The sequence below is a fragment of the Pseudonaja textilis genome, chromosome Z (assembly GCF_049901715.1).
Source record: "Pseudonaja textilis isolate UNSWEBS1 chromosome Z, rPseTex1.2, whole genome shotgun sequence".
Taxonomy (NCBI): domain Eukaryota; kingdom Metazoa; phylum Chordata; class Lepidosauria; order Squamata; family Elapidae; genus Pseudonaja; species Pseudonaja textilis.
Genome location: NC_142008.1, coordinates 15,250,735 through 15,275,832, shown reverse-complemented (window position 1 = coordinate 15,275,832; position 25,098 = coordinate 15,250,735). Strand labels below are relative to the sequence as shown.

At 37.8% G+C, this 25,098-nt stretch overlaps 1 protein-coding gene and 1 long non-coding RNA gene across 5 annotated transcripts in view; one reads left to right on the top strand and one right to left on the bottom strand.

The window, feature by feature from the left end:
* Positions 1–15,200, bottom strand: part of LOC148123913 (uncharacterized) — a 50,209-nt gene extending 35,009 nt beyond the window's left edge. For all 4 annotated transcript variants that reach the window (XR_015740084.1, XR_015740086.1, XR_015740085.1 and 1 more), the window contains exons 1-3: positions 15,020–15,200; positions 11,255–11,322; positions 231–289 (exon numbers count right to left, since the gene is read on the bottom strand). This is a non-coding gene — a long non-coding RNA (uncharacterized LOC148123913). The remainder of the gene's footprint in view (positions 1–230; positions 290–11,254; positions 11,323–15,019) is intronic.
* Positions 15,201–15,593: 393 nt separating this feature from the next.
* CCNY (cyclin Y) overlaps positions 15,594–25,098 on the top strand; it is a 100,629-nt gene continuing 91,124 nt past the window's right edge. Inside the window, exon 1 of the mRNA XM_026709998.2 lies at positions 15,594–15,955. Within this exon, the coding sequence (XP_026565783.2) occupies positions 15,802–15,955 (154 nt within the window). The 5' untranslated portion in view covers positions 15,594–15,801. The remainder of the gene's footprint in view (positions 15,956–25,098) is intronic.

Here is a 25,098-nt window from a genome sequence, read left to right as displayed (position 1 = left end):
GTAAAGTTATCAAATAGAACTATAGTGTTTTGAACCTGGCTGTCAACATGTATTCACCATTGCTCATCACACTTTTCAGGTCACAAATGATTAATGCACATGCTGTCATCAGGAAAGATGAATCAAGATTAATGGTGGTGGGAAGGAGGGGGAATTAAATCATGTTAAACTGCCTTTTGAAGTCTACTTAAAATAAAGTAGCAACAATGTAAGAAAGGAAGTGGTGTTACCTGTGCGGGGTTTTTCTGTCATTGAAATGACTTGTGTTAATGATTTTGATGTGGTTAACCTGAAAAAAAAAAAGATTAGGATATTGATGTCACTTCTGCATTTTGTTTTCAAGCAAACTGTTGTTCATTCAGTTTAGAGGGCAGTTCTTCTACAATCAAAAATGTAAAGAGCTATGGTGGCATATTTTGTAAGGTCTGACTTTGTAACATCAGGTTCATATTAGAGACAAAAAGATTGGCTGAATATATTACTATTAGTTCTGATAAATTTCTGATTGATGGACTATGTGCAAAGTAGGAGGGAGAGTCCATTCATTAAAAAAACAATACGAGTACTTTGAGACAGTGCTTCTTCAGAGTCTTTCACAACCTTTTATCCTTGAACTTTTTAGAACTATTTTCTTCCACATTCAAAAAACTTTGCAGTAAAATCCCAACAAATATATGGGCTGCATAAATATGCATATATGTCAGTTTCTCAATTATGTGCATCTGCCAAGTTTATTTTTCTTATTTTGAAAGTTTGTCAAATCCACATTATAAAATTTGCCTTAAAAAGGTTTGAGATGTCTTAAGATACTTTGGTCTATAGTTGGTTTTTTTTCCAGTTTGCCTAATACGCATTGTATACTTTTTGCATGTTATTTTCACAAGTGTCATTTTTTCCTACAGATTTTATCTAGTAAACGTTAAAAATAAAGGAGAATATTATGAGCTCAGGCTTGAAATGAGGGGTCCTTGGTGCTCTCTGAGCTTGGTTGTTTTCTTGCAGACATTTCATTACCCAACTAGGTAAGATCATCAGTGCTAGCAAGGAGTGGGGAGCTGACAGCAAATTCTACTCCTAAACTAGTATTGATGATGGCAAATCTACTTTGGATGATGAAACACCTGCAAGAAAACAGACAAGCTCAGAGACCACCAAGGACCCCATCCCGACACTTTTTAAAAAAATTGATACAGTTCAAAATTTAAATAGAGGTAGTCCTCAACTGTAATGAAACCTGTTAGTCATATGTTGCAATGGCCATTAAGTGAAGTATCTCAGTTAATGAACTCCCCATTTCCACTCACTCAAGTGCAATCATTAAATGAATATGTCTCTCGTCACGTGGAACACTTGGGTTGCCTCAGGGATGAACAAAGGCCCTTAGAGGCCCAAATGCAGGCCCAGACCAGGGCCTCATCACCCGAGGCTCTGTTTCTTGTTCCTCAGCCTCAGCCTGCTCCCAAGCCAGCCATTCCCTGTCAGGCAAGGCCACTCAGGGGAAATGACTGGCAGGCCTACCTCCTATCCAGCCATCCTCTAAGAGACTTGTAGAACTCAACCTGCTTCTCACTCAGCTCCAGGGCTCAGCGGCATCTAACTTACCCTTTTATTTCTTACAGAGAAGTCCAACTGATGTGATGTGAGACTCAGCTTTCTTTCAGGTCACAGTGACCTCTTGCTCTCCTAACTAGTAATAGTTCTCCTGGGATTAGAGGTCTCTTTTTAAAAACAAAAACTCCACAAATTCAGCAAACAAAGGAAGTTCCCTATATCTCCCCTCTGCAGCTGAGTTAAATTTGTGACATTTCTCCCTAAGCTTCAATCATATATTGGGGGGGGGGGGATTTCTAAATCTATGCACAAGCAACACTACTTGCAGAAAATAATTGTGTTCTCCGCCTCAGCTTCCCCTTTATAAGCTCTGAATGACAAGAGCATGTCTCCTTCTCAATTCTGATCAGATTTGGGATGATATGCATAAGGAAGAGATCTTTTGTTCCATCGCTGGAAACTGGTTTTGCTGATGGAAAAATATCATTATTTTCTGCTGGTTTTTGTTTTTGTTTAATTACTGAATCAAGTTGTGGCAGTTTTTACTTCAATTATTTTCCTTTAGAATGATATTCATAACCAAAGTACTGTTACATAACTAGAAGTCAACTATATCCAATTTCTGTCGGAAATAGTAAAGTATCTTTTTTCAAAAATCATATTCTCATTTAACTCTGTTCTGGAGATACCAGCATGATATAATATCTTCATCTGGAAAAAGAATAAAGATGAATAACAATAGAGTAACCATAATAGAAGTGTGTAGTTAAACAACAGAGGTTAAATGTATTTTATTGAGATTTAAGCCAACTTCATTTGAAAATACACTGAAATTCATGCAAACCTTCAAGTTTTTAGAATAGACTTGTTGGCATTTTTCAGAATATGTTTAAAGATTGCATACTGAAGTCAAGTTTTTAAGGTGATGCTTTGATACATCTTTTATCTGTTCATAAATTATTAGGTGGAAGATAACTTGATTAATCACTCTAATCAGTTCTCTCATAATTTGAGAAAGGTAAGAGATAAGTTGAGAACCAGTCTTTCTCACAGTAGAAGTATCAGTCAACAACCAAGAGCCAGAACTCAAATTGATATAGGTAGAAGAGCGAAATCCCCACACTGATAGGGATAATCAACTGTTTAGTGTGCTACAATCTAATTTACAATGAAGATTCTTGTTTGACCGTGCTGCACTGTCTCTCCAAAAGACAAGTGTGAGCCTAGTAGCCAAGTTCAGCTATGTAAAGTTAGGAGACTAACTATTATAGATTTATTATAAAGCCCTTGGTCCTAAGGTGAGATTTTTTGTTTATTTATAAATAGTTGAGCAATGCCATCTTGTGGATATAGAAAGTCAAAATATGGATAATTCTGTATTAATGAATTAGGATTTGAAAGTAAAAAACATCCAAACTTCAAAGTATACTTCTATAATTTTCATATTTCACCTTTAGTGAGACCTAAAATAAAACTATGAGAGTCAGAACTGTAATAATAAATGATTTTAATATAATATTATTGTTAGAGATATTATTGTTAGCATGATTTTGAATTAAGCACAGAAATTTACTAGGCTTAGATTCCAATTTCCAAATAATAGTTATAAATTTGAAAGTTTCTTGGAAAATAATACATTAGAAACTTTTCTTCATTCCTATTGCACCAAAATATTCATCAGGAATCTTTTTGGTGTGTCCCCATCATTATCCCAGCCCATAATCTGAATGAATCTTGAGCATTATTAGTGTTCAATTAGTATAATTCCCCTAATTCTGATACAAACTGATGTGTTTCACCAGTTTGTAGACACAGTTAGGTGGTCAATGAATAAACAAATGAATAATGAGCTAATCATGCTAAACAAATTGACCCCTAACTTTCAAACTTCCAACTGCTGAATACTACTTGATTGTATCAATAAAAGATTCTGAAACTTTAAAAATTGTATTATGCATATATGAGAATTGGCAGGAATGTGTTTATGGATATTCTTAATCATCCAGGTCATGACTGTCCCAAAAGATCTTTTTCCAAGAGGCAACTTACTGATTTTTTTCTTTGAAAATGTTTTGCTTCTCATCTAATCTTGATCCAAACTAACCCTGAAAAAGCTTCTTGGATAGGAAGTGAAATATTAAAAAAAAAAACAAGAAAATCCATTCGCCTTTTACAAAAAGCACTTTCGGCAAGCATGTTTGGGAGTTGACTTGCATAGTTTGGCCCCAACTGCAATGGATAATTTATGGCTGTCCTGATTATTCTAACTTATCTCTAACTTATCTCAACATTCCTCGCATATTGCTAGTAATATAATTCAGTGGTGCTACATGGTTGCCCTCTTAAAATTAATTCGCTTGAAGTTGGAAATTTGTGCTATATGTCTATTAGGATCTTACCGCCCTCCTGTTATCTTTCAGGCAAATTGAATTTTGCTCTGATGATTCTGAACTGTCCATAAAGGCAACTTTGCTTTTAAGTTATTACACTGAATTTTGCTAAGGGTAACTGCACACAAATTTACAGCACTGCAATTAGAATATAAGTTAAAGCAAAATAGCATGTATTTTACATATGTACAAAATCTTTGCAACTTGCTGAAAATAGAAAGCAAAATATACACATGGTTTCGTGGTTGAAAATTTAAGCTAAAAATGACTTTCAGGTCCAAACCACCAGGGGGAACTATTTTAAAAAAAATCTGGTACAGTAGATGAGTCTATTCTGAAGTGATGGACATGCAAATGTTTAGCCAAAATTTTAAAAAATATAGACAGCTCGTAGCATATGATGAAATGCCCTAATGATTAAATTATGAGGAAGGTATTCCTGTTGGTAAATTATTATATTTTCTGACAGATTAATTTTAGGCAATGGTTTCCTATCTGTCCTGTGTGAATTAAGGTCAGAAGAACCAAAGTTTAATTAAATAACTTTACAGTATTTCCAGCTTATTTAGAATGTATATGTTCCACACAATTCATGATGGATTATTTGCTTAGTATCCATGTAAAGCCAATAAAATCACAATAATTGTTGCCTGAAAGTTTTCCATACTTGCTTCCTTTTATTTATGATTCTTTTTCTTCAAAAATACAAATTTAGCCACTTTGATCTGAAAAGATGTAGTTATTTTGTTCGCTTATTTTGACTTATTTTGTGGCAATAAAATATTTGATTCATACCACACACATTTCTGGTCTTTTCATCAATCTTTTGTGTTTAATGCAGTCACTAGATATATTACAGCATTGCATTGTAGCAACATGCTCCAATACAATTCACCAGTTCTGCAGTGCCAGGACAAAAAAGAGGTTTATGTGAGTTTTACAGTCACACAAAGAGTAGCACCACCAGCATGTCTACTTTACAATCCCACTTGAAGCAGTCTGAAACCAATTCATGGTCATTGTTACTTCTGGCAATCTCAGAAGCAGAAAAGTATAAATGCAACCCATTGAGCAAAATTGCTTGCTCTTTAGCTGATTAATAGAAGACGAAAAACATCTAAGTATTAGAAGGTTGCTATGGTGTTCTAGACTAGGGGTATCAAACTCAAGTCATAGCATCACATAATGTATTGGGACCTCTCCCTTTGCTAAACCGGATGTGGGCGTGACACATCTGGCCCGTGGGCTGGGAGTTTGACCGCCCTGGTCTAGACAAAGCCAGAAAAGGCTTTCCTATGGTTCAATAACAAAGCCTCTTGACACAGGGTTGATCTGGAAGGTTTTTACCAAACACACCGAGCAAGCATATAGGCACTAATACATGTTTGGATTACTTTTAGGTTGAAATTGGAATACAGGCAGGCCTTGAATTATGACTGGTTGCTACGTGGCTATTCAAAGTTATAACGGACACCCCAAAAGGGACTTATGACCTGCTTTCAAATTTACACTGTTCCCTCCGCATGAAGGGTGCTCAGCAAACAACTTGCATTTTAGCCATAGGTGGTGCCTTGTGGTCACATGACCATAATTTATGACAGTTTTGCCAACAGTTTTACCAATAGAGCCAAGCATATTTCTTTAATGACAACTGTATTTGCTTAACAACTGCTGCAAAAGTCAAAAAATGAGTCCAATGTGCTTTATCACTATCACGACTTACAACTACAATTGCTAAGCCTAAATCACTGCCATAAGTCAACTACCTGCAGTAGTTCTTTTGATAAGCCAGTGCAGAATTAACAACGGTAGAAGAAAATGCCATGCCCACATCTAGTTTCCTTAAACTAAGACTTATTATCCTAACAACAGTTTAGACCTAGATGTATACCTGGCTGATCCTTCAAGCTGCTCAGGCTTGACCAATGAAATTCCTGTTAATGTAGGCAGGAATCTGGGCATGCATGCTGACACCAAGTAATCTTGTGAGATTTCATCCAAAATATAGCCATCGGTTATTTTTATGCTATTCACAATGCCTTCTTCAGAAGTCCTCATTGACCCAAACTCACATATCCAGCACACATACAGCAATTCTGATTTTTTTTCCAAAATAATTTCCAAACTTCAATAACTTGGAAGTTTTCCAGAACTGGACAGCTGTGTAAACCCATAGAAGGAAGCTTCTATAGATTCTGGAAATTTTATGGAATGCAGAACAAAGAGTTGGAAGGTATCTTGGGCGGTTTTCTAGTCCAACCCACTGTTCAAACAGTAGACCCTATACCATTTCATTCAAGTGTCTGTCCAGTCTCAAAAGCCTCCAGTGATGAAGCACCCACAACTTCTGAAAGCAAGACATTCCATGCTTTAATGTTTTTTACTGTTAAGAAATTTCTCCTTAGTTCTAGGTTATTGTTCTCCTTGATTAGTCTCCATCCATTGTTTCTTGTCTTTCTGATGCTTTGGAAAATAAGTCTATTCCCTCTTATTTGTGGCAGCCCCTCAAATATTGGAGCATTGCTTCCATGTCATCCCCTAGTCTTTCTTTTTTATAGACTAATCATACCCAATTCCCACAACCCTTCTTCATGTTTTAGTCTCCAATCCTTCAATCATCTTAGTTGCTTTCTCTGCACTCTTTCCAAAGTCTACACATCTTTTTTCATGTGGTGACCAAAATGGGATGCAGTATTTCAGATGTGATTTTATTAAGGCTTTATAAAGTAGTACTAATATTTCACATGATCTTGTCTCTTATCCCTGTTTATGCAACCAAGGATTGTGTTAGCTTTTTTGGCTGCTGCCTCATACTACTGGTTTATATTTAAGTGATCATCCACTGGGACTCCAAGATCCCTCTCACAGTTACTGCTTTTGAGCCAGGTTTCACCTAATCTGTACTTGTACATTTTTTCTGCCTAAGTGTTAAACCTTACTTTTCTCTACATTAAATTTCATTTAGTTGAATAGTTGGATAGGGCCCAGTGTTCAACTCTGTCAAGATTATTTGGATCCTGAGCCTATTACCTGGGGTGTTGGCTATTCCTCCCAGCTTAGTGTCATCTGCAGATCTGATGAGTTCCCCTTCTATTCCCTCATTGTATTTTCCAAACTATTGCCAAATTTGTTTTCTAGGCCTTGGTCTTCCATCTATTTCTACTGTTTAACAGACCGAGATACTATCTTAAAATTGTCTTCCTAGGCATCCATTGTTATTCCCTGTCTTTTTTGGAAGGAGAAGACTTGAATTCTATAATTATCTTTCTCCATCTAGGCCCTACATTGCCTTAGCTATCAGTTTCCTTAACTTGAATGCTAAGTGTCCATGCAGGTTATTTCTCTAAGGTCTCGATCTCATCTACATATTCATATGCTAACCCAGCCACAATTAATATGTTTATTACTCTGCTTCTGTATTTCCAAAAGATAGAATATCTGATACACTATCATTAACATTATTATTATGAACATAGTAAGTCACAATTGCTTCAAATTTTTATCCTACGATCATGCTAGTTTGTGTGTCTATGTGCATGTCCTTTAACTGCTTGGACTAATTCCTGCAGTTTTCTTGACAAGATTTCAGAAGTAGTCTCCTTCCATTGTCTCCTTCCTAGGGATGAGAGCATGTGACAGGTCCAAGGTCTACTCAGTTGGCCTCATGTCAAAGATGGAACTAGAACTCACAACCTCCCAGTTTGTAGTCCATTGCTTTAGCCATTACATCAAATGGGCTTTCTTAACTGCAGATAATACTCAACTTACTTAACCACTGCAATTATTCACTTAACAGCTGTGGCAAGAAAGGTCATAAAATGGGACAAAACTCACTTAACTGTCTTGCTTCGCAATAGAAGCTTTGGGCTCAATTGTAGTTGTAAGTCAAGGACTACCCTTACTCTAAAGAGAAGATAATGGTTTCTCCTGTCCAGTCATATCTGACTCTTGGGTGTGATATGCATCTGTTTCTTAGCCAAAAGAGCCAGGGCTGTCTGAAGAGCCTTCTGTGGTTATGTGGCCAACATGTCTATATGCCGAGGCAAATGGAATGCTGTTACCTTCCCACCAAAGTGGTACCTATTTATCTACTTGCATTTGTATGTTTTCAAACTGCTAGGTTGGCAGGAGCTGAGACAAGAGCGGTAACTCACCCTGCACACAGTGCTTGATCTCGAACTGGCAACTTTCTAATCAACAAGCCCAGGATCTTACCTGCTAGATCACTGCCTAGTGTTACTCCACTCTATTCTTTAATAAATACATACTCTTTAATAAATGTATATATGTATATGGCTCTAAGGATTGTAGAAGTCAGTGATGTGCTAGAGAGGAGAACAAAAAGACAAGTGCAGTTCTTCAAATCTGACATGTAGACATGACCTCATGTTCCTCAGCATTACTATTTGTTTGCACTTTTTAATATCCCCATTCAAAACGTGTGTGTATAATAAAGGTTAAGCATTGAAAGAGGCAAGCTGCAATAGTACTCCACCCATAAACCAGAATTAACAGGCATAACAAGGACTAATTGTTCAAGAATGACAAGATGTTAAGTGCCAGTAGAAATGGAAAGGGTTGAACACCAAGCCCAAATGGCTAAGCCTATCTCCAGAGTGTGGGAACAATCATAATGGCCTGTCTTCCATTTTTTTCCATTGCATTATTAATTTAACCCAAGAGTCAGCAAGTTTCAGATCCTGAAGGCCACTGTACTCTTTTTTACATTTTTCTTCTGTGAAAGATGCAGTTTGTTTCATGGGGATCATAGTTACCAGTTTCACTCATCTTTCTAAAAACAATAATAATTTTGAAACCTATATAATAAGAACATTGTATGCCAATTATATTTCCTACAATTTTAATTTGAGCTGCCAAGAGTTTGGTGTTTTGTTTTTCCATTTTATGATACCTACTTTTCATATGATCTACTTTTGTTCTTTTCTATCGGGATGTGGGCTTTTTTAAAAAAAAACACTCTAAGGGAGGTAGTCACTAAAATCTAGTAAGAAGCATTTTTAGGTTAATGACTAATTCTTCTCAAACCCCCATTTATAAACTTAATGATTATCCCAGGTTTATTTATAGGAAAAAGATAGCAAGTCTTACGTCATGTTTTTAAACAATGGCCCAATGGTTTTGCTCCTGTTGGGATATCTGTTTCCTCTTGACTAAATTTTCTCACATACTTTGATGATCAAGTGCCTGGATTAAGGTGATCTTGTGATTGTATATGCCTTTTCACTAAAACATTCTGAGAATATTGGAGGAAAAAAAATATTCTCTGGACCTTCAAAAATGGTGTTCAAGAAAAAGGTGTTCCACCCCTTGACTTCCTTATACAAAGTACAAAGGTGGCATGGTACCATCCTGGAAGTGAGTACCATTTTTGGAATACACACAATTTATCAAGGCTGCTCTCAAAATACCACATCTGGGATGGTGACAAGAGGCCTCTGTGTAGGAAGGTTGCATGACAAAATGGTTGCTTCTTGAAGGAGATTTATGGAAAAGTGGACTAAGCTATGACAGGATAGGGAGGATGTGGGACTCAGCAGGATGAGGCGGCTTGGAGGGAAGGTCTCAACAAGGGTGGGAAGCAGAACACAGGGTGCCTTATGGGGTGGGGAGTATTTGGAAGCCATGTGTGCACTGGAGAGTTGCTACTGGATTGAGTCCCAGGGCCTCATCAAGACACTGTGTTTCGTTTAACGATCTGCACAATCACTTAACAACTGGGAGAGCAGGGATGGGGGCATTAAGCAAGGCAATCACATCAATCACTTAATGACTGTCACAACTTGCAACCATAATGGGCAGTCTCCATTACAGTTTAAGTCGAATTCCTATATGCATCAGTACTATGAATCAGAGAAATTGTAATATATATTAGGGCAATGCATACAACATTGTTTCCTCCTTTTTCTATTGACAATATAAAATAAATTAAGTCCCAAGGTAGTGACTGGACAGCCTAGAAAGCTTTGTCTGTCTAGAATATCATTTTCCGCTACTGGTTCTCCAGAACTGGTCAGAATCTACTGAATAACACCTCTGCTTCAGAATAGCCAACATTGCCTGTGCTGAGAATTCTAGGAGTTGAAATCTAACATTGATTGTATTCAGGTTCTACTGTGGCATGCTGTGGCAGTAAGAACCTGGGTCTTTGAATTTGTATTATTCTATTGGTCTATTCTTGCTTATCAGCTACTGTTTTAGCTGCTATATGAGCATACCTATGCAAGTTTCTTCATCTTTTCAAGTTCCATCAGTCTGCAGTGATGGTTGGACTGTTACTATATAGGAAGTACAGAATCTGGCTACCCCCATTTTCTTTGTTGGAGACTAGATGGGAAGATTGAACATGGAGAACACATGACCACAGAACACTGTACCTGGTGATTACCCAGTACCCAAATTTTGATCATTAATCATGGGGATGCTGCAAAGGTTGTAAGGACTGATTGTAAGCCACTTTTTCAATGCCACTCTGAATCATTGTTAACAAATGGTTGTAAGTTGAGGATTACTGTAGTTATAATGAGCAAACCCTGTAGAGAAAAATACATATAACTTGATTTAACAAATTTATATAGATGTCCATTACAAGACATGACTTTGGATGGCATAAAAATTAGAAAAACTGATAAAGTATGATAAAGTTAAAAACAAAAGAATAAAATAATTACATGGTAGTGGGAGATACAACCATCACTTAGCATTGCACAACCATCTTTCTGGTTCTGAAAGTACAATCTGATTTCCATCGGTTTTGTCTTTATACAAATAAGATTACTATTTATATAAATTTCTATGCTGCCCTTTTTCAAGGTGACTCTGGATGAGAGAGATGGAACTTAGGTGTCTCAGCAAGGCATCTATTTATGGTCTCAAGTGTTTTAAGGGGCACTATATCAAAATTTGGAGTATGTCACATGGTTACTATAGGTAGTCCTTAATTTCTGGCCACAAACTGAAGCCAAAATTTCTGTTGCTAAGCAGTTATTAACTGAGTTTTATCCCGTTTTACAACCTTTCTTGCCACAGTTGTTAAATGAATACTACAATTAAGTTAGTAACATAGTTAAATGAATCTGGCTTCCTCATGTGTTTGCTTGTCGGATCAGAAAAGGTGATTATATGCCTCTGAGACAGTGCACTGTTAAAAATACATGCAAGTCACGAAACATTGCATTTTGATCACATCACTATAGAGATGCTGCAAAGGTCATGTGAAAAATGATCATACAGCACATTTTTCAGTGTGTTCTAACTTCATTCACTAAACAAATGGTTGTTAAGTAGAAAAGTACCTGTAGTCCAGTTTCCTCCAGAAGCGTTTGGAATATAGTCATATTATTTCAAAACTGAGGACCAATATCTGTGAAAGACATCAGATCATCAAGTTACCACATAAGTTTTTAATTACAGTAAAATTATTTGTCTTTAATGACCCATTACATTTTTTCCTTTGTTTGCATATGCTTCTCAAAACTCATTATCATGAGAACCACTGTTTACTGATTTGAGTGAAACTCTCAGTGGTGTATATAAACCAGATTTGGTTTATATAAACTCCAAATTTGGCAACTTTAAGACTTGTGGACTTCAACTCCCAGAATTCCTCAGCCAGCTATGCTGGGAGTTGAAATCCACAAGTCTTAAAGTTGCCAAGTTTGGGGACTCTTGATATAAAGAATACTAGAATATTTGTATTAAGGTGATTGAGAAAAAGAGACACATATATTTATTTCAGTATTTTAATCTTATTTTCTTTTTTACATAATTACTGCCTTCTAACAACTAAGAATTGATTGATTAAACTAAGAACTAAGAATTGATTGATTAAAAAGTCAAGCTGCATCAAGTCATGACAACTTATCAATCTACTTGATTCAGGATGGACACAGGGCAGAAATTAAATTCAATTTTCCAGAAGTGGGAGACTGGAGCATGTGTTTGCAAACTGCTTCCATCTCTGCTCCTCACTACACCTTGATGGACTAATGTCATTAGTTAGCCCAGTTCTGTCCATGTCACAGCCTTCTAAATTACCAGACTATCTCCTATTTAAACCATTGTCACAGATCTGGACAATGTTCTCTATTTTAACTGGAGACAGATAAATGAATAATTCCATTGACTGAGTAGCAGGTTTTCCTTAAGCTTTTAATTTATCACCATAGACTGAACTCACATTATTGTTTCACATACTTTTCAGCTTTAAAACTGTCACATTCTGTACACTATATTTTCACATATTATTCATCTGACACTAGCCTTTAAATACAACTTTCTGATGTTTATTTTTCCCGTGTGGGTATTTAGCTATAAAGTGGTAACTAGAAATGTCTTTGGAACTATCTGACAGATATTGTAATCCTACAAACCTCAGTGGGAGACTCATCTCTTCAAAGATGCTATTTCATATCAGTTATTTAACACTTTGCAATGGGACATGATTAAGTATGAATGAAATATGCCAGCTCCCAACTGAGCAAAGCTGGTTGTAAAATTGGAGGAAGGGACAGATTACATTTCTAATTGTCAAGAAATCACATGTTACATGTCTCTAGCTCCTTTGTATGCACCTTTTTATTATGGGGATGTAGGGCTTTTTATTATTGGGACATAAATAATTTTTACTACAGCTCAAAGCACCGGAAAAAGAAGCTACATGTATAAATTATCAGGATTAATTTCAATTAAATTACAAAGGTGCTGAATAACTGGTAATTATCACAGGTCCTCAAACTTCTGGACTTCCCAGTACCCTTGGGTCACATAATTGTAATTTATGATCTTTCTTGCTGACATCTCAAAAAGTCAATGGAAAACTGTCAGGGAAGGTTGCAAGTTGCTCTGGTAAGCACTTGAGAGAGAAGTGAAGGAGGCTATCTATGTTAAAATTGAACAGTCTTCCTTCAATAGAGAGCGGTGGATACCACGCCATCCTTTTAGCAGTTTCAAGAAGGCTCTACATCCATATCCATTGATTTAGATGACTTTGAGGATACAGATAAATCCCTAAGTGGCCTCAGAGAGCTAATGATCAACTCTGAGTGCTAATGGCAGATGGGTGCGAAGAATAAAAAATCCTTCCATTCCCCACTAGTCAGTTAGAGCTCTGGTTAAGTTGCTCGCATCTTCTACATAACACCTGGCAGAAGTTACTTCTGGCCTTGCTGCATTTGGGCGGTCTACCTGCCTTTTTGTGGCCTGCCTAGAATTTACTTAACTTAGGATGCCTCCTTAATGATGACAATATGAAAGTGCCGGGTATCATTGCTAAGAGATGCAGTCATGTGACATCACATTTTATAATCCCGTCACTTAGCAATGGAGATTCTGGCTCCCAAGTACCAGAAATATCCAAGGATTGCCTGTATTTAAAATACACTTTGTGTACTTTAGATTAAATACTAACTTATCAAATACTAAGGTTAAATATTAGTATTTAACTACTAGAAGAAGGTAACTTTCATGGGTTCAGTTTAAAATGGAAATTACTTGATCAAGGAATTAATTCTACAATAAAAAACAGATTCAGTCTAACTGGGTTATTATTTATTAGTTATGTTAATTTGCTTTAATATTTATTTATATCCCACCTTTATTATTTTTACAAATGACTCAAGGCAGTGAACATATTCAATGCACCTTCCTCCTATTTCCCACCCGTCTCCAACAAACTTTTGAGTTGAGTTGGGCTGAGAGAGGATGACTAGCCCAAGGTCACTCATCTGGCTTTCATGGCTAAGGCAGGACTTGAACTCATAGTCTCTTGCTTTCCTGTATAGACAGGTTGTTTTGAACTAGAATGTTTAATATGGGGGTTTAAAATATGTGCATACCTGTTCAAATATTATATATTTATTCACAGATACCCTATCACCTTTCTCCTTTTTAAAATCCTCTTGGTTTCATTTGCTGAGATTTTTGGTTAACTCAGTGCTACATCTGTTACTGAGATTATTTTTATATTTGTTTATAAAAATAAACAATTGTTTTATATTTTTACGGTTATACTGAATTGTTCGCCACTGAGTCACCTTCTGTGAGATTGGCAGCTATATAAATATGAAGTATAAATAAAAAATAAATTGTGGGGGGGCTGGTTGCCTGAAACACTTATGAAGCCTAAGAAAACATATATCTGAGTTCAGTCCATCATGGAAACACACTGAATGTTTCAGAGCCAGTTACTATCTCACAAAGATTTTATTTTGGGAAAAGCTGAAAAGAGCCATGCTGATACTCAGACTTGAGCTCCTGGAGAATAAAAAATGGTACAAAATTAATGGGAAAAAAATAATCTCACTCCAGCCAATTATTGTCCTGATAGCTACCTTACAAAAAGATAGATTTACACAATATGGGAAACTTTTGTGTACAGATAATCCTTGAATTATGACCACAGGGGAGCAAGACAGATGTTGAGAGTGTTGTCCCTTTTATGACTTTCTTGCCACAGTTGTTAAGTGAATCATTGCAGTGACTAAGTTACCAAAACAGTCAATGGAATCTGGCTTCCTCATTCGCTTGTTAGGTGGTCGCAAAAGGGGATCACATGACACACAGACACTGTGATTGTCATACATAAGAACCAACTGCCATGTACCCCAATTTTGACTGTGGGGATGTTGCAACGGTTGCACATATCATCATAAGACCCTTTTTCCAGTGCTGTTATATAACTTTTGAATGGTCACTACTGGAATTAACAAGAGCTGGCTCGGCATTCAGAAACATGCTATGCTTGGATCTGTCAACTGTATTTTGATATGTGATGGTTTGGATGCCACAGCCTGCCAAGGGAAGGGATGGGTCTTCTAACCACTGGCTGAACCACAAATTACCCAACTCCTGATCCTGTAAGAAGGGGGGCAAAAGGGTGCCTCATCCAGTTCAGACATCTGAATCTGGATGACACTTGTTCATGCCATACCTGTTAAACCAGCAATTGTTTTCTTTTCCTCCTTTCTTCTTCTTCTTCCTCCCTCCTTTGTCCCCCCACTCCCCGAACAATTATCACCTATTTACCCCGTCTAGGGGGGATGCCAAGGCAGGAGCCTCACCCGTCCCAGGGCTTCCACGAAGTGACACTTGGCACATCTGCCGCTCTGGAGCCATCAATGGAGTGGAAGACGGCGATCCTAATAGCCCTTTACCCAGGGAAGCCGGTTCTCCTCGTTTCGCTTCGCCCGGTCTTCCCGCCCGCTTGGCAGCAAGCAAGGCACCGACCTTCCCACCCACTTGAACCGGAACCGTTTTTGCAAAAAGGCAGCCCGGAGCTTTGCTCTTGCTTTTTACTGCTGCTGCTGCCGCCACCGGGAAAGGAAGAACCTCTCCAGGTCTTCTTTAGCTACTGCTGCTCCTCCTCTTCCCCCTTTCCTGCAGGCCACTGGGTGGAAGCCACCAGTCCCGGGCAGCTGAAAAGATTTAAAGCGGCCGGCCATGGCGCTAAGACTGCACCCGCCTCCTCTTCCTCCTCCTTTTCCTCTACAGCAGCACGAACAACTCGCACGACGGCCGAGTTAACCCAGTTTTGCAGCAGTGCATGTCACTGCCAGTGCAGGAGGTTGCATGAGCCTCCGGGGACAGCACGGGCCAAGCAGCGGGGACCACAGCCACCGTACACGCCGCCGCCCCCACCGCCCCTCCTCCTCCACCTCTCTCAGTGGTGGTGCTGGTTCCCGTTTATGGTTTCACACCATACCAAACGCTGGTAACTCCTGTCGCTCCTGCCTTCATTCCCGTCTGGTTTCTCCTCCCTGCTCCGCCTCCTCCGGTCCTCTTCGTCTACCCCGCTTGGGTCCAGCCTCTCTCGACTGCCTGCCCGGTCCCGCCGGCGGCGAACATGGGGAACGCGACCTCCTGCTGCGTTTCGTCCAGCCCCAAACTGCGGAGGAATGCCCATTCGCGGCTGGAGTCGTACCGGCCCGACACCGAGCTGAGCCGCGACGACACGGGTTGCAACCTGCAGCATATCAGCGACCGGGAGAATATCGACGGTAAGACGCGAGTCGGGAAGGACGTACGAACACGCCGACACGGGTGGGAGAAGAAACCCCTGGAGAGGTGGCTTACGCAAGCCAAGATTGGGAGGGGGGCAAAAGAGGGCGAAAGAAAACACTAGTTTGACCCTCCCGCGTTGATGTTGCTTTAATTTCCCCCTCCCCCTCTGTCTTTCACCCCACCCCCACCTCACTGAAAACTAAGCAGCAGCGGTGGGACGCGGGTGTGGTGGCAAGGCGACGGTGCCTCTGGGCATGTGCAGTCTGCACTGGCAGTGTGAGAAAGCGGGCCTCAGAGCCATATTCGGGGATTTTGCAGCTCTCGGGCAGTGGAGAACGGGTGACATGAATGGTCTCCACTTGGGGAGTAGTAGTAGCAGTAGTTATGGGTCGTTTCCCCACCCCTTCCCAGACTCAGGAACCCCAAAAGTAGGTGGGCAGGTTGGAAAACCAAAGCAGTTGTTTTGAAGGAGTGTGTGGGAGCAACTCAAACTTTAATCCATTAGTCTTTACAGAGGAGGTTGAAGTTGGAGGTCTTCTCCATTTTTCTGGTGATCCCAGCTGCGCATGGCTTGCAAATCCAGGCCGCCTCCTTTCTCCAGAAGGGCCCATAGAAAAAGTTCACCATCTATGACACAAAAGAGTCTTTTCTTTACAGGAAAACTGGAAACATCTGGCTTGAAATGAAGATTCAAATGTTATAAAATAAATAAATAAATAAATAAATGGTTGGGAATTGGAGTGGAGGTTCTGCCTCGATCTGTTTAACCCTATATGTAAAGAGCCAGTTTGGTCTAGTAGTTAAGGAATCAGAAAGCAAGAGGCTCTGAGTTTGAGTTCTACCTTAGCCATGAAGGCCAGCTTGGAGTCGGTGTCAGCCCAGCCAACCTTTGCAAGGTTGTTATTGGAAAATAAGAGGAAGAAGGTGAGTTAGATATGTTTGTGCCTTGAGTTATTTGTGAAATAATATATAGACATGATATAAATGTTTTATGTAAATGGTTGGTAGGCTGAACCAAAGATTCACCTCTATATAACACTATATAACACTTTATATATAACACTCTAAATATAAAGAGCCAGGTTAAGCACCAGGCTAAAACTGAGAGGCTCTGAGTTCAAGTCCTGTCTTAGTCATGAAAGCTAGCTTAGTAACCTTGAGCCAGTCACACATACTCAGCCCAGTCTACCTGGCAAGGTTATTGTTGTGGGGAAAATAGAAGAAGGAATAGGTGTGTTGGATATGATTGCTGCATTGAGTTAATTTGTGAAAATAATACAGGCAGGATATAAATAAATACAAATGCTTTAAATAAATAAAGGGCTCAAATAAAGATTCTGTCCCAAGCCTCTCAGTCTTTAAAGACAATTATTATATAGCATACACTAAATAATCCATACATGTTCCTTTAGTTCCATTTGCATTCTAACGAGGCTTGTGGGAAAACTGGGTGAAGTAACTTCACAGCCACAGGTGGTTTTACACTCTGTTCCTCCGGAGCAAAGGATTTCGACCATAATATCACTCCTTATTTCCATATTTCTTTTAGATGTGAAAAGTATCCCACAGGAGATTCTTTTTCCCATAGGATAACTTCTCAGTGGAGCACTACCGATGAAATTGCTTTTGGAGAGAAAATTTTGGGGCAACTACCATTGTTTCCAATCTCAGAAACCAGCCAATCAAAAATCAGTATAAGATAGCATCTTCCGAAGTGATTTTTAACAGAAGGAAAATTATTTTCCCTTTTCTGTCTGGGCATTTGGTCTTATAACACAGAAGGATGTCAGCTTTTGGCACTGAATAATTGTAACAGATTTCTTCTGTATGGGGGGGTTTGCAAGGGCAAAGGGCTAAAAAAAATCAAAACTGGCTGAAAATGTACCCCTTTTTATATGTGTCATATGAGGAGCATGTCAGAAGGGTTGTGATGGCCATCTTGATTTATTTGTCTCTCATTTCCCCACCACTGCAGTTCTTATCCTATTGAATTTGTAGTTTGGGAACAAATTGGAATCACCTGAAGCCACTTACAGCACTTGTTAACATATATGGAGCAAGAAGCCTTATTCTTGAATGCTACTTGAAAACTGAGGGAAATCTCATTCCCAAAGCTGTCAAGTCAAATGAATGCATTGATTAACTGAAATATAATTTAGTCTCTTTTTTATGTCTCCCTTTAAATAAGCATCAGTTACTGTTCCATATTGTAACCAAATATTTAAATTGAGGGTAGCTTAATTGGGAATATGGCATATATTTCCCCCTCTAAATCATGTGTGGGGATTGATCCAGTTGCGGTCTTATGTTCCCTTCAGTGTCCCACAGTATTTGGTAGGATTTATTCCTAGTTGTGCATGTTAAGACTGTATACTAAAGATCCAATGTCTTAGCTTCAGTGCTTAATGTTAGATTACAGTAATTCTTGCTTTGTTATGCTTATTAATATAGAAAAAGGGGTTGTTGCCTGTATAGGTAACTTATTGTTTAGAGATTGATTGATGATACAATGGCATTAAAAAAGTTACTTATGACCATTTTTTACTCTTACAACCATTGTGGTATCCCCTTGGTCATGTGATCAAAATTTGGGTGTTTGACAACTGGTTTATATTCATGATAGTTGCAGTATCCTGGGGCCAGTATGTGATCTGCTTTTGATACCTTCTGACAAGCAAAGTGAGGGAGAAAGCCAGATTCACTTAAAAATTGTGTTATTAGCATAATGACTGCAGTGATTTGCTTCACAACTCTGTTGAGAATGGTCATAAAATGGGGCAAAACTCATTTAACTGTCTTGCTTAGTAATAGAAGTTTTGGCCTCAAATGTGGTCATAAATTGAGGATTTACCTATATAGTATTTATTTTTGGAGTCAAGTGACTATTATGAAAATATTTGTGTGTGCATGCAAAATAATCCAAACCTGGATTTCTTAACTTGCTCCACCATTGGATGTTTTTAAGAAGAGATTGGGCAGCCATTTGTCCAGAATGGTATAGCTTGAGCAGGGGGTTTGACTAGAAGACCTCTAACGTTCCTTCCAACCTTATTTAATCTACATTCCAAAAGCTACAGAAAGAGAAAGATTTGGCCTTGGCTTCTTTACCAATATATTAATTGTTGAAGTTGCTTTACATGTAAAATTATTAGTAAATTAGTGTTGCTGTAATGGCATAGGAATATTAAGGAATATCCTGTGATATGTAAGAAAACTTTTAAGATGTCACTAACCCTAACAGACACTAATCTGTTGCTAATCATGATAAGGGTTTTTTTTTTAATGGAAATTTGTTTTTTGGAGTTTATCAAATCGGCTAAAGGGCACTTTTGTTTTTCACAGTGGTGTACAGTACTTTAGTCAGAACATTAAATGACTGAGTCAGAGATGAAAGCTTTGGTACAGAATGTAATATAATTCTTAGGGACAGTTGACATGGAAATCCATGGCCAATTATGGCATTTTTTTCTGTATGTGAGTGATGTTTTCCACTATTAACAACTGTTATGTTGACTTTACTAAATAGTTATGCTGTGGCTCCATATTAGTGTGATTTTATTATATTTCCTCCCTTCCCCTCCTTCCTTCCTATCTATCTATCTATCTATCTATCTATCTATCTATCTATCTATCTATCTATCTATCTAATTTATCCATCCATCCATTCATCTAACCACCCCATACATACACATACTTTATTTAAACTAAATTTGTAAATCAGTGATTGCATGACTGCTGTAGATGCCATACACCAAATAAACTATGCTAATTGAATTACAAGTTTTTGCAAACAGCAACTATTATATGAACTTCATTTGTTAGGTTCTTAATCCTGCTAAAAAAATTCTACTTCTTAATTGGTGTTGCCTGATGGAAAGTAAGTAAAACTGGGCATAGAAATTTTAAGATGTGCAAATGCTGCTAGGGAGATTCTCTTGGCCAAGAGCATCTTCGAGATGAATAAGGGAAAAAAAGTCTGAAAACTCTATATCGACTCCTTTCATATTAATGTCATGATGCACATTTTGTCATTTGAATCTTTAAGGCTAGCTGGACATATGGATTATTGTAGGTTAGGTGTCTCCAAACTTGGCAACATTAAGACTTGGGGACTTCAACTCTCGGAATTCCTCATCCAGCATTTTTGGAGACCCATGTTATACATGATGAAAGTTTGCTGTAAAAAACAAAAATAACTTTATACAAAAACATTTCTGCTCACTTTGTCCCAAGGAAATGAAATTTGGGTATGTCAAGAGAAATGCAAGTTGAATGCAATAGAGCCGGAAAGCTTAAGAAGTATGCAGGGTGAAATAAGAGATGGAATAGATAGATATTGAAGATAAGAGTCTGGTTAGTCATTTGTCTGAAATAGTATAGGTTCTGTTTGAGCAGTGGGCTGGACTAGAAAACCTCCAGAGTCCCTTTATTCTAATGGTTCAATGGATATGGATTGAGTTCAAGCATGCTGTACACTATGAAAAAAAGCATGTTGAGGTGGTTGGTGTAACATAAATAATGAATTAGGGTCAAATAGCAAAGTAAACACAGGAAGGAAGATTGAATGGTCTGAGAAGACCAAGTAACTGTTAGAAAGAAGCAAAAAGTTAAAGACCCAAAGGTATAACATGAAGCTATAGTGAAAGGTATTTTTAGTATTTATTTGATTTGTCAATCGCTTACAAGATATAGGTATAAGAATAAACATAGTTTTGAATACTTGAGATAGATACTTATAAGAAAAATAAGAAAAACAATAGGATAGGGACGATAGGCACGATTGGTGCGCTTATGCACGCTCCCTACAGGCCTCTTAGGAAGGGGGTGAGGTCAATAGTAGACAGTCTAAAGTTAAAGTTTTTGGGGTTTGGGGAAGAAACCACAGAGTCAGGTAGAGTATTCCAAACATTGACCACTCTGTTGCTGAAGTCGTATTTTCTGCAGTCAAGTTTGGTGCGGTTAACCTTGAGTTTGTATCTATTGTGTGCTCTTGTATTGTTATGATTGAAGCTGAAGTATTCATTTGTAGGTAGGACATTGCAATGTATGATTTTACATACTATATTTAGATCGGACCGGAGGCGGCATAGTTCTAGGTTTTCTGGGTCTAGAGTTTTAAGTCTGGTGGCATAAGGTATTCTGCAATGAGTAGAGGAGCAGAAACTCTTCTTGTGAAATATTTCTGGACTTTTTCAATTGTGTTTATATAATAGGTGTTGAAGTAAAATAGATTTAGCTTTTCCTTCTTTAAAAAAAAACTTAAGGCTTTAATTTCTTTATCTTCTTGTTTCGTTCCTACACTTGGCATAATGTTGTATACCCTGTCAGAGAACTGCACAATGGACAAATAAATATGTTTAGTTGCAGCTGGGGGACATTCCATAAGTATAGCTCTTAAATCCTGGCTATCCATACATTTAACCTCATATTCAAGAAATAGCTTACTCAGCCTTCTGTGAAGATGATCAGCTTAAAGAAGCGCACCAAGTGGCTTGAAGTATTTTTGGAACAGGAAAAAAAATCAGAAAATGTGAGATAGCAGGTGTGAGTGGAACCATAGGTGGCCTGAATTAGTGACACCTCCATGGAGAAAACTTGGTCATTAGTACTATAGCTGGTCCTTGACTTATAACCATTTGTTAGTGACCATTCAAAGTTACAATGGTCTGAAAAAAGTGACTTACAACTGGTCCTCACATGACCATTGTCGTATAATCAAAATTATAGCCCTCGCCACAGGCATGATTTTATGATGGTTGCAGTGTGCCAGGATCATGTGATTGCTATTTTTGACCTTTCCAGCTGGTTTCCAACAAAGAAAATCAGTGGAGGAAGCTGGGTTGTTTGCTTAATGACCATAACAAAAAAGGTCTTAAAATTAGGCATAACTAACTTAACAACTGCTTTTCTTTTCAATTTCATTGTGCATATGTTGTGCGTTGATAATAAATGTTTGGTTTGATTTGATTTGAAGAGAAGCTCTGATGTGAACTGTGATTCTAAACCAAGGGCTATCTGGCCAGTTAATTATATGACCTCTCCAGTTAATTTTAGTTTATACAACAGTGGAGGGATTATTCTAATATATCTTTATTCTCTTATTTTTTTCCAATTTCCTCATAAAGAATAGTTTCTTTTGCCTGGAAAGAAGTATCTGGAAAGGAAAACACAAGGGAGAAACTTGATTTGAAACTCAAGAACCACTGTAAATATCTGGCTCTAAATATGAAATCAAAAACATCAGTTTGCACAATATAGGGGCATCTGGCATCTGTCTCAAAGGTGTTGATCTGAGAAGAGAATGACTGAAGTATAGAAAGGCCTGTTCATTTCTTAATAAAATGAGTCAAATGGAATAATATCAGAAAATTAAGAAAACATTTATGGCAAAAATTGGCAAAGCCCAAAAAACTCTTAAGCACCCCTGATAATGTGTGAGTTGGGTAGATGGGCTCTGGAGACAGAATGGATTTTACTTTAGGTGAAACTATTTAAGTTCCTGTTAAGAAAACAGTTTAATTCAAGTACATCGAATATACATTTCTCTACTTTAGTGTAGAGCAGTGGTCACCAACCAGTGGGCTTGGGACCACTGGTCCACGAGAAAAATTTGGTGGTCTGCAGAGAAATTTCACTCCCAAAACACCCCACAAAACAAGGCTGCATGGGAATACAAGGCTGCGCCACCCACATGGCCCATGGGAACACAAGGCTTGCATTGCAAACAACATGAGGTAGTGAGGGGATGGGGCAAAGGGCGGAGGGGGGAACTTGCCCCACTTGCCTCGCCTGGCCACTGGGCTGCTTCTTTCCGCTTCTTTCTTCTGCTTTTGGCTGCACGCAAGGAAAGCAGCAAAGGTCTTTCCTTCTCTCCCCCAAACTCTGCCAGAAATAAGTCTTTGGGACCCTGCAAGGCTTCCTGCTCCAAGAGACTGTGCTGGCAGACTCATTTCTCGCAGAATTTGGGGGACAGAAAGAAAGACTTCTGCTTCTGCTACTTTCCTTGCATGAAGCCAAAAGTCTCTCCCCCCCCCTTCCCCGAGAATGGAGCTGGAGATGGTATCCTGCGATCCCAAATAAAGAATGATCTATCGGTAGGAAAACGGGATGGGGAATTTTTCTGCAGACTTTTTTGGGGATTTTCCCAGGGTCTCTGGTCCACAGGATTTAAAATTATGAGTTTGGTGGTCCCTGAGGTCCAAAAGGTTGGTGACCGCTGGTGTAGAGGCTATAGACATGAAAATAACAAAAAACTGATCAGACTTGCTTGCTGTGGAAAGAAGGCTATTTGTCTATTTCATTCCTTACCATGTTAAATTCAGAAGGAATAATTTCATTGTTATTATTATTTCCTAGATAGGGTTGTCTTAATGCTACAAGTCAATTAAAGATATTATTGTACTTATGGGCCTTGTGAAAATCATTGATAGCTCTGGTTTCTATTATTCTTGAAATAAAGCCCTCATGTTTGATTCATATTTTTCACTGTCAAATCCAAACAAGAAAATGGAATCCTATGTAATCCTGCCTCCAATAAAATGTTGTATACTAAATTTGTTTTGCATGATTGATAACTCTTTTCAAGGGATTGTTCTCAAAGTGATTTATTTCCTAGACAGGGATGTTTATTTCCTTTAATTCAGAATGTGAGAACAGCTTCAACCCAGGACAAAATTGCTCAAGAATTTTTAACTACACCAACAACATGAAAAGACTGAAATAACTACAAAATATTCATTTTAAAAATACTGTTTTTCAATGGTTGCTTAAAATGGTTTACTTCAAAATACATGACAATTCAGTCACACATTTAAAATGTGTTGGGATGTATTTTGTGTGTAATTTGAATGAAATGTTAAATGTATAAATTAGAATATATTTATGGTTATTAAATCATGTTATAGCCTTTGTAATTTTAGCACATAGAGAAGGAAAATTCCAGAGGACTTATACATATGATTTTTTAGTAAAATGTGAGCTTTTTCTCAATGTTCAATTAACAAATAAATGAATTCCAATTATTGGAATCCAATATACATAAATTGTATACTTGAGCATAATTTTACAGAGAAATCTGACAGCTGTATGCAAATGAGGAATAGGCCTTTGACTTTTTTTAATAAATAAATTTTATTAATTTTACAATTAAAACCAACAACACATACACAAACGAAAGAAAAGAAAAAAAAGAAAATAGAAAGAAAGAATGGAGAGCAATTAAAAACATTCTCATCTTCAACAGTTTGTAAGATCTCTTTTTTTTTTCTCCATAACCCTTAATTTATGCCATATACACACACCTAATCTTTACATATACCTGTATATCACTGCTATAGGTTTATCCTATCCTTTTTTGCCTTATAGTGTAAAATCTATCTTTGGTCAATCCATTTGTACCAGCAGTTCCAGCTATTGTAATATATTGAGGTATCTTTGTTTTTTAGTGCCAAAGTTAGTTTGTCCATTTCTGCACAACTTGAGATTTTTTGAATGATCGTTTCCTCTGATGGAACCTGACGCTGCTTCCAACATTGGGCGAAGGCTAATCCGGCGGCTGTTAAAATGTGTATTGTTATGTATTTCTCTTTTTTTGAAATTTGTTTGTCAAAGATCTATAACAAGAAGGACTCTGGTTTGTATTCGATCTGCTCTTTTGTCATTTCTTCCAGCCAAATTTTGATTTTCTTCCAATAATTTTGGGCTTCTGTGCAGGACCACCACATATGGAAAAAGGTTCCTTCTTTTTTTTTTTCATTTCCAGCAATTCGGACTCATATTGGGGTGCATCTTCGCTAACCTCGAAGGGGGAAAGTGCCATCTATAAAACTTTTTATAGGCATTTTCCTTATATACTACTGATTTTGAGGCCTTTGAGTTTTTATCTACAGTATTTGCTGTTGTTTAGAGAACAAGCCACAGATATCACAGTGGTTTTATCTCTACACTGATAAAATGTAGAAAATACTGATATTTCTATTAAAACGTAATTATACATGCTATTCATTCAGTAGATGTGACATTGCTATGCAAAAAATGTTTATATTGCTACGCAAAAAACAAATGTTTATAATTTGAAACATTATTAGCATGCATTGCCATTGAAATGTCAACTAATGCATGGTTGATATAATTGCACATT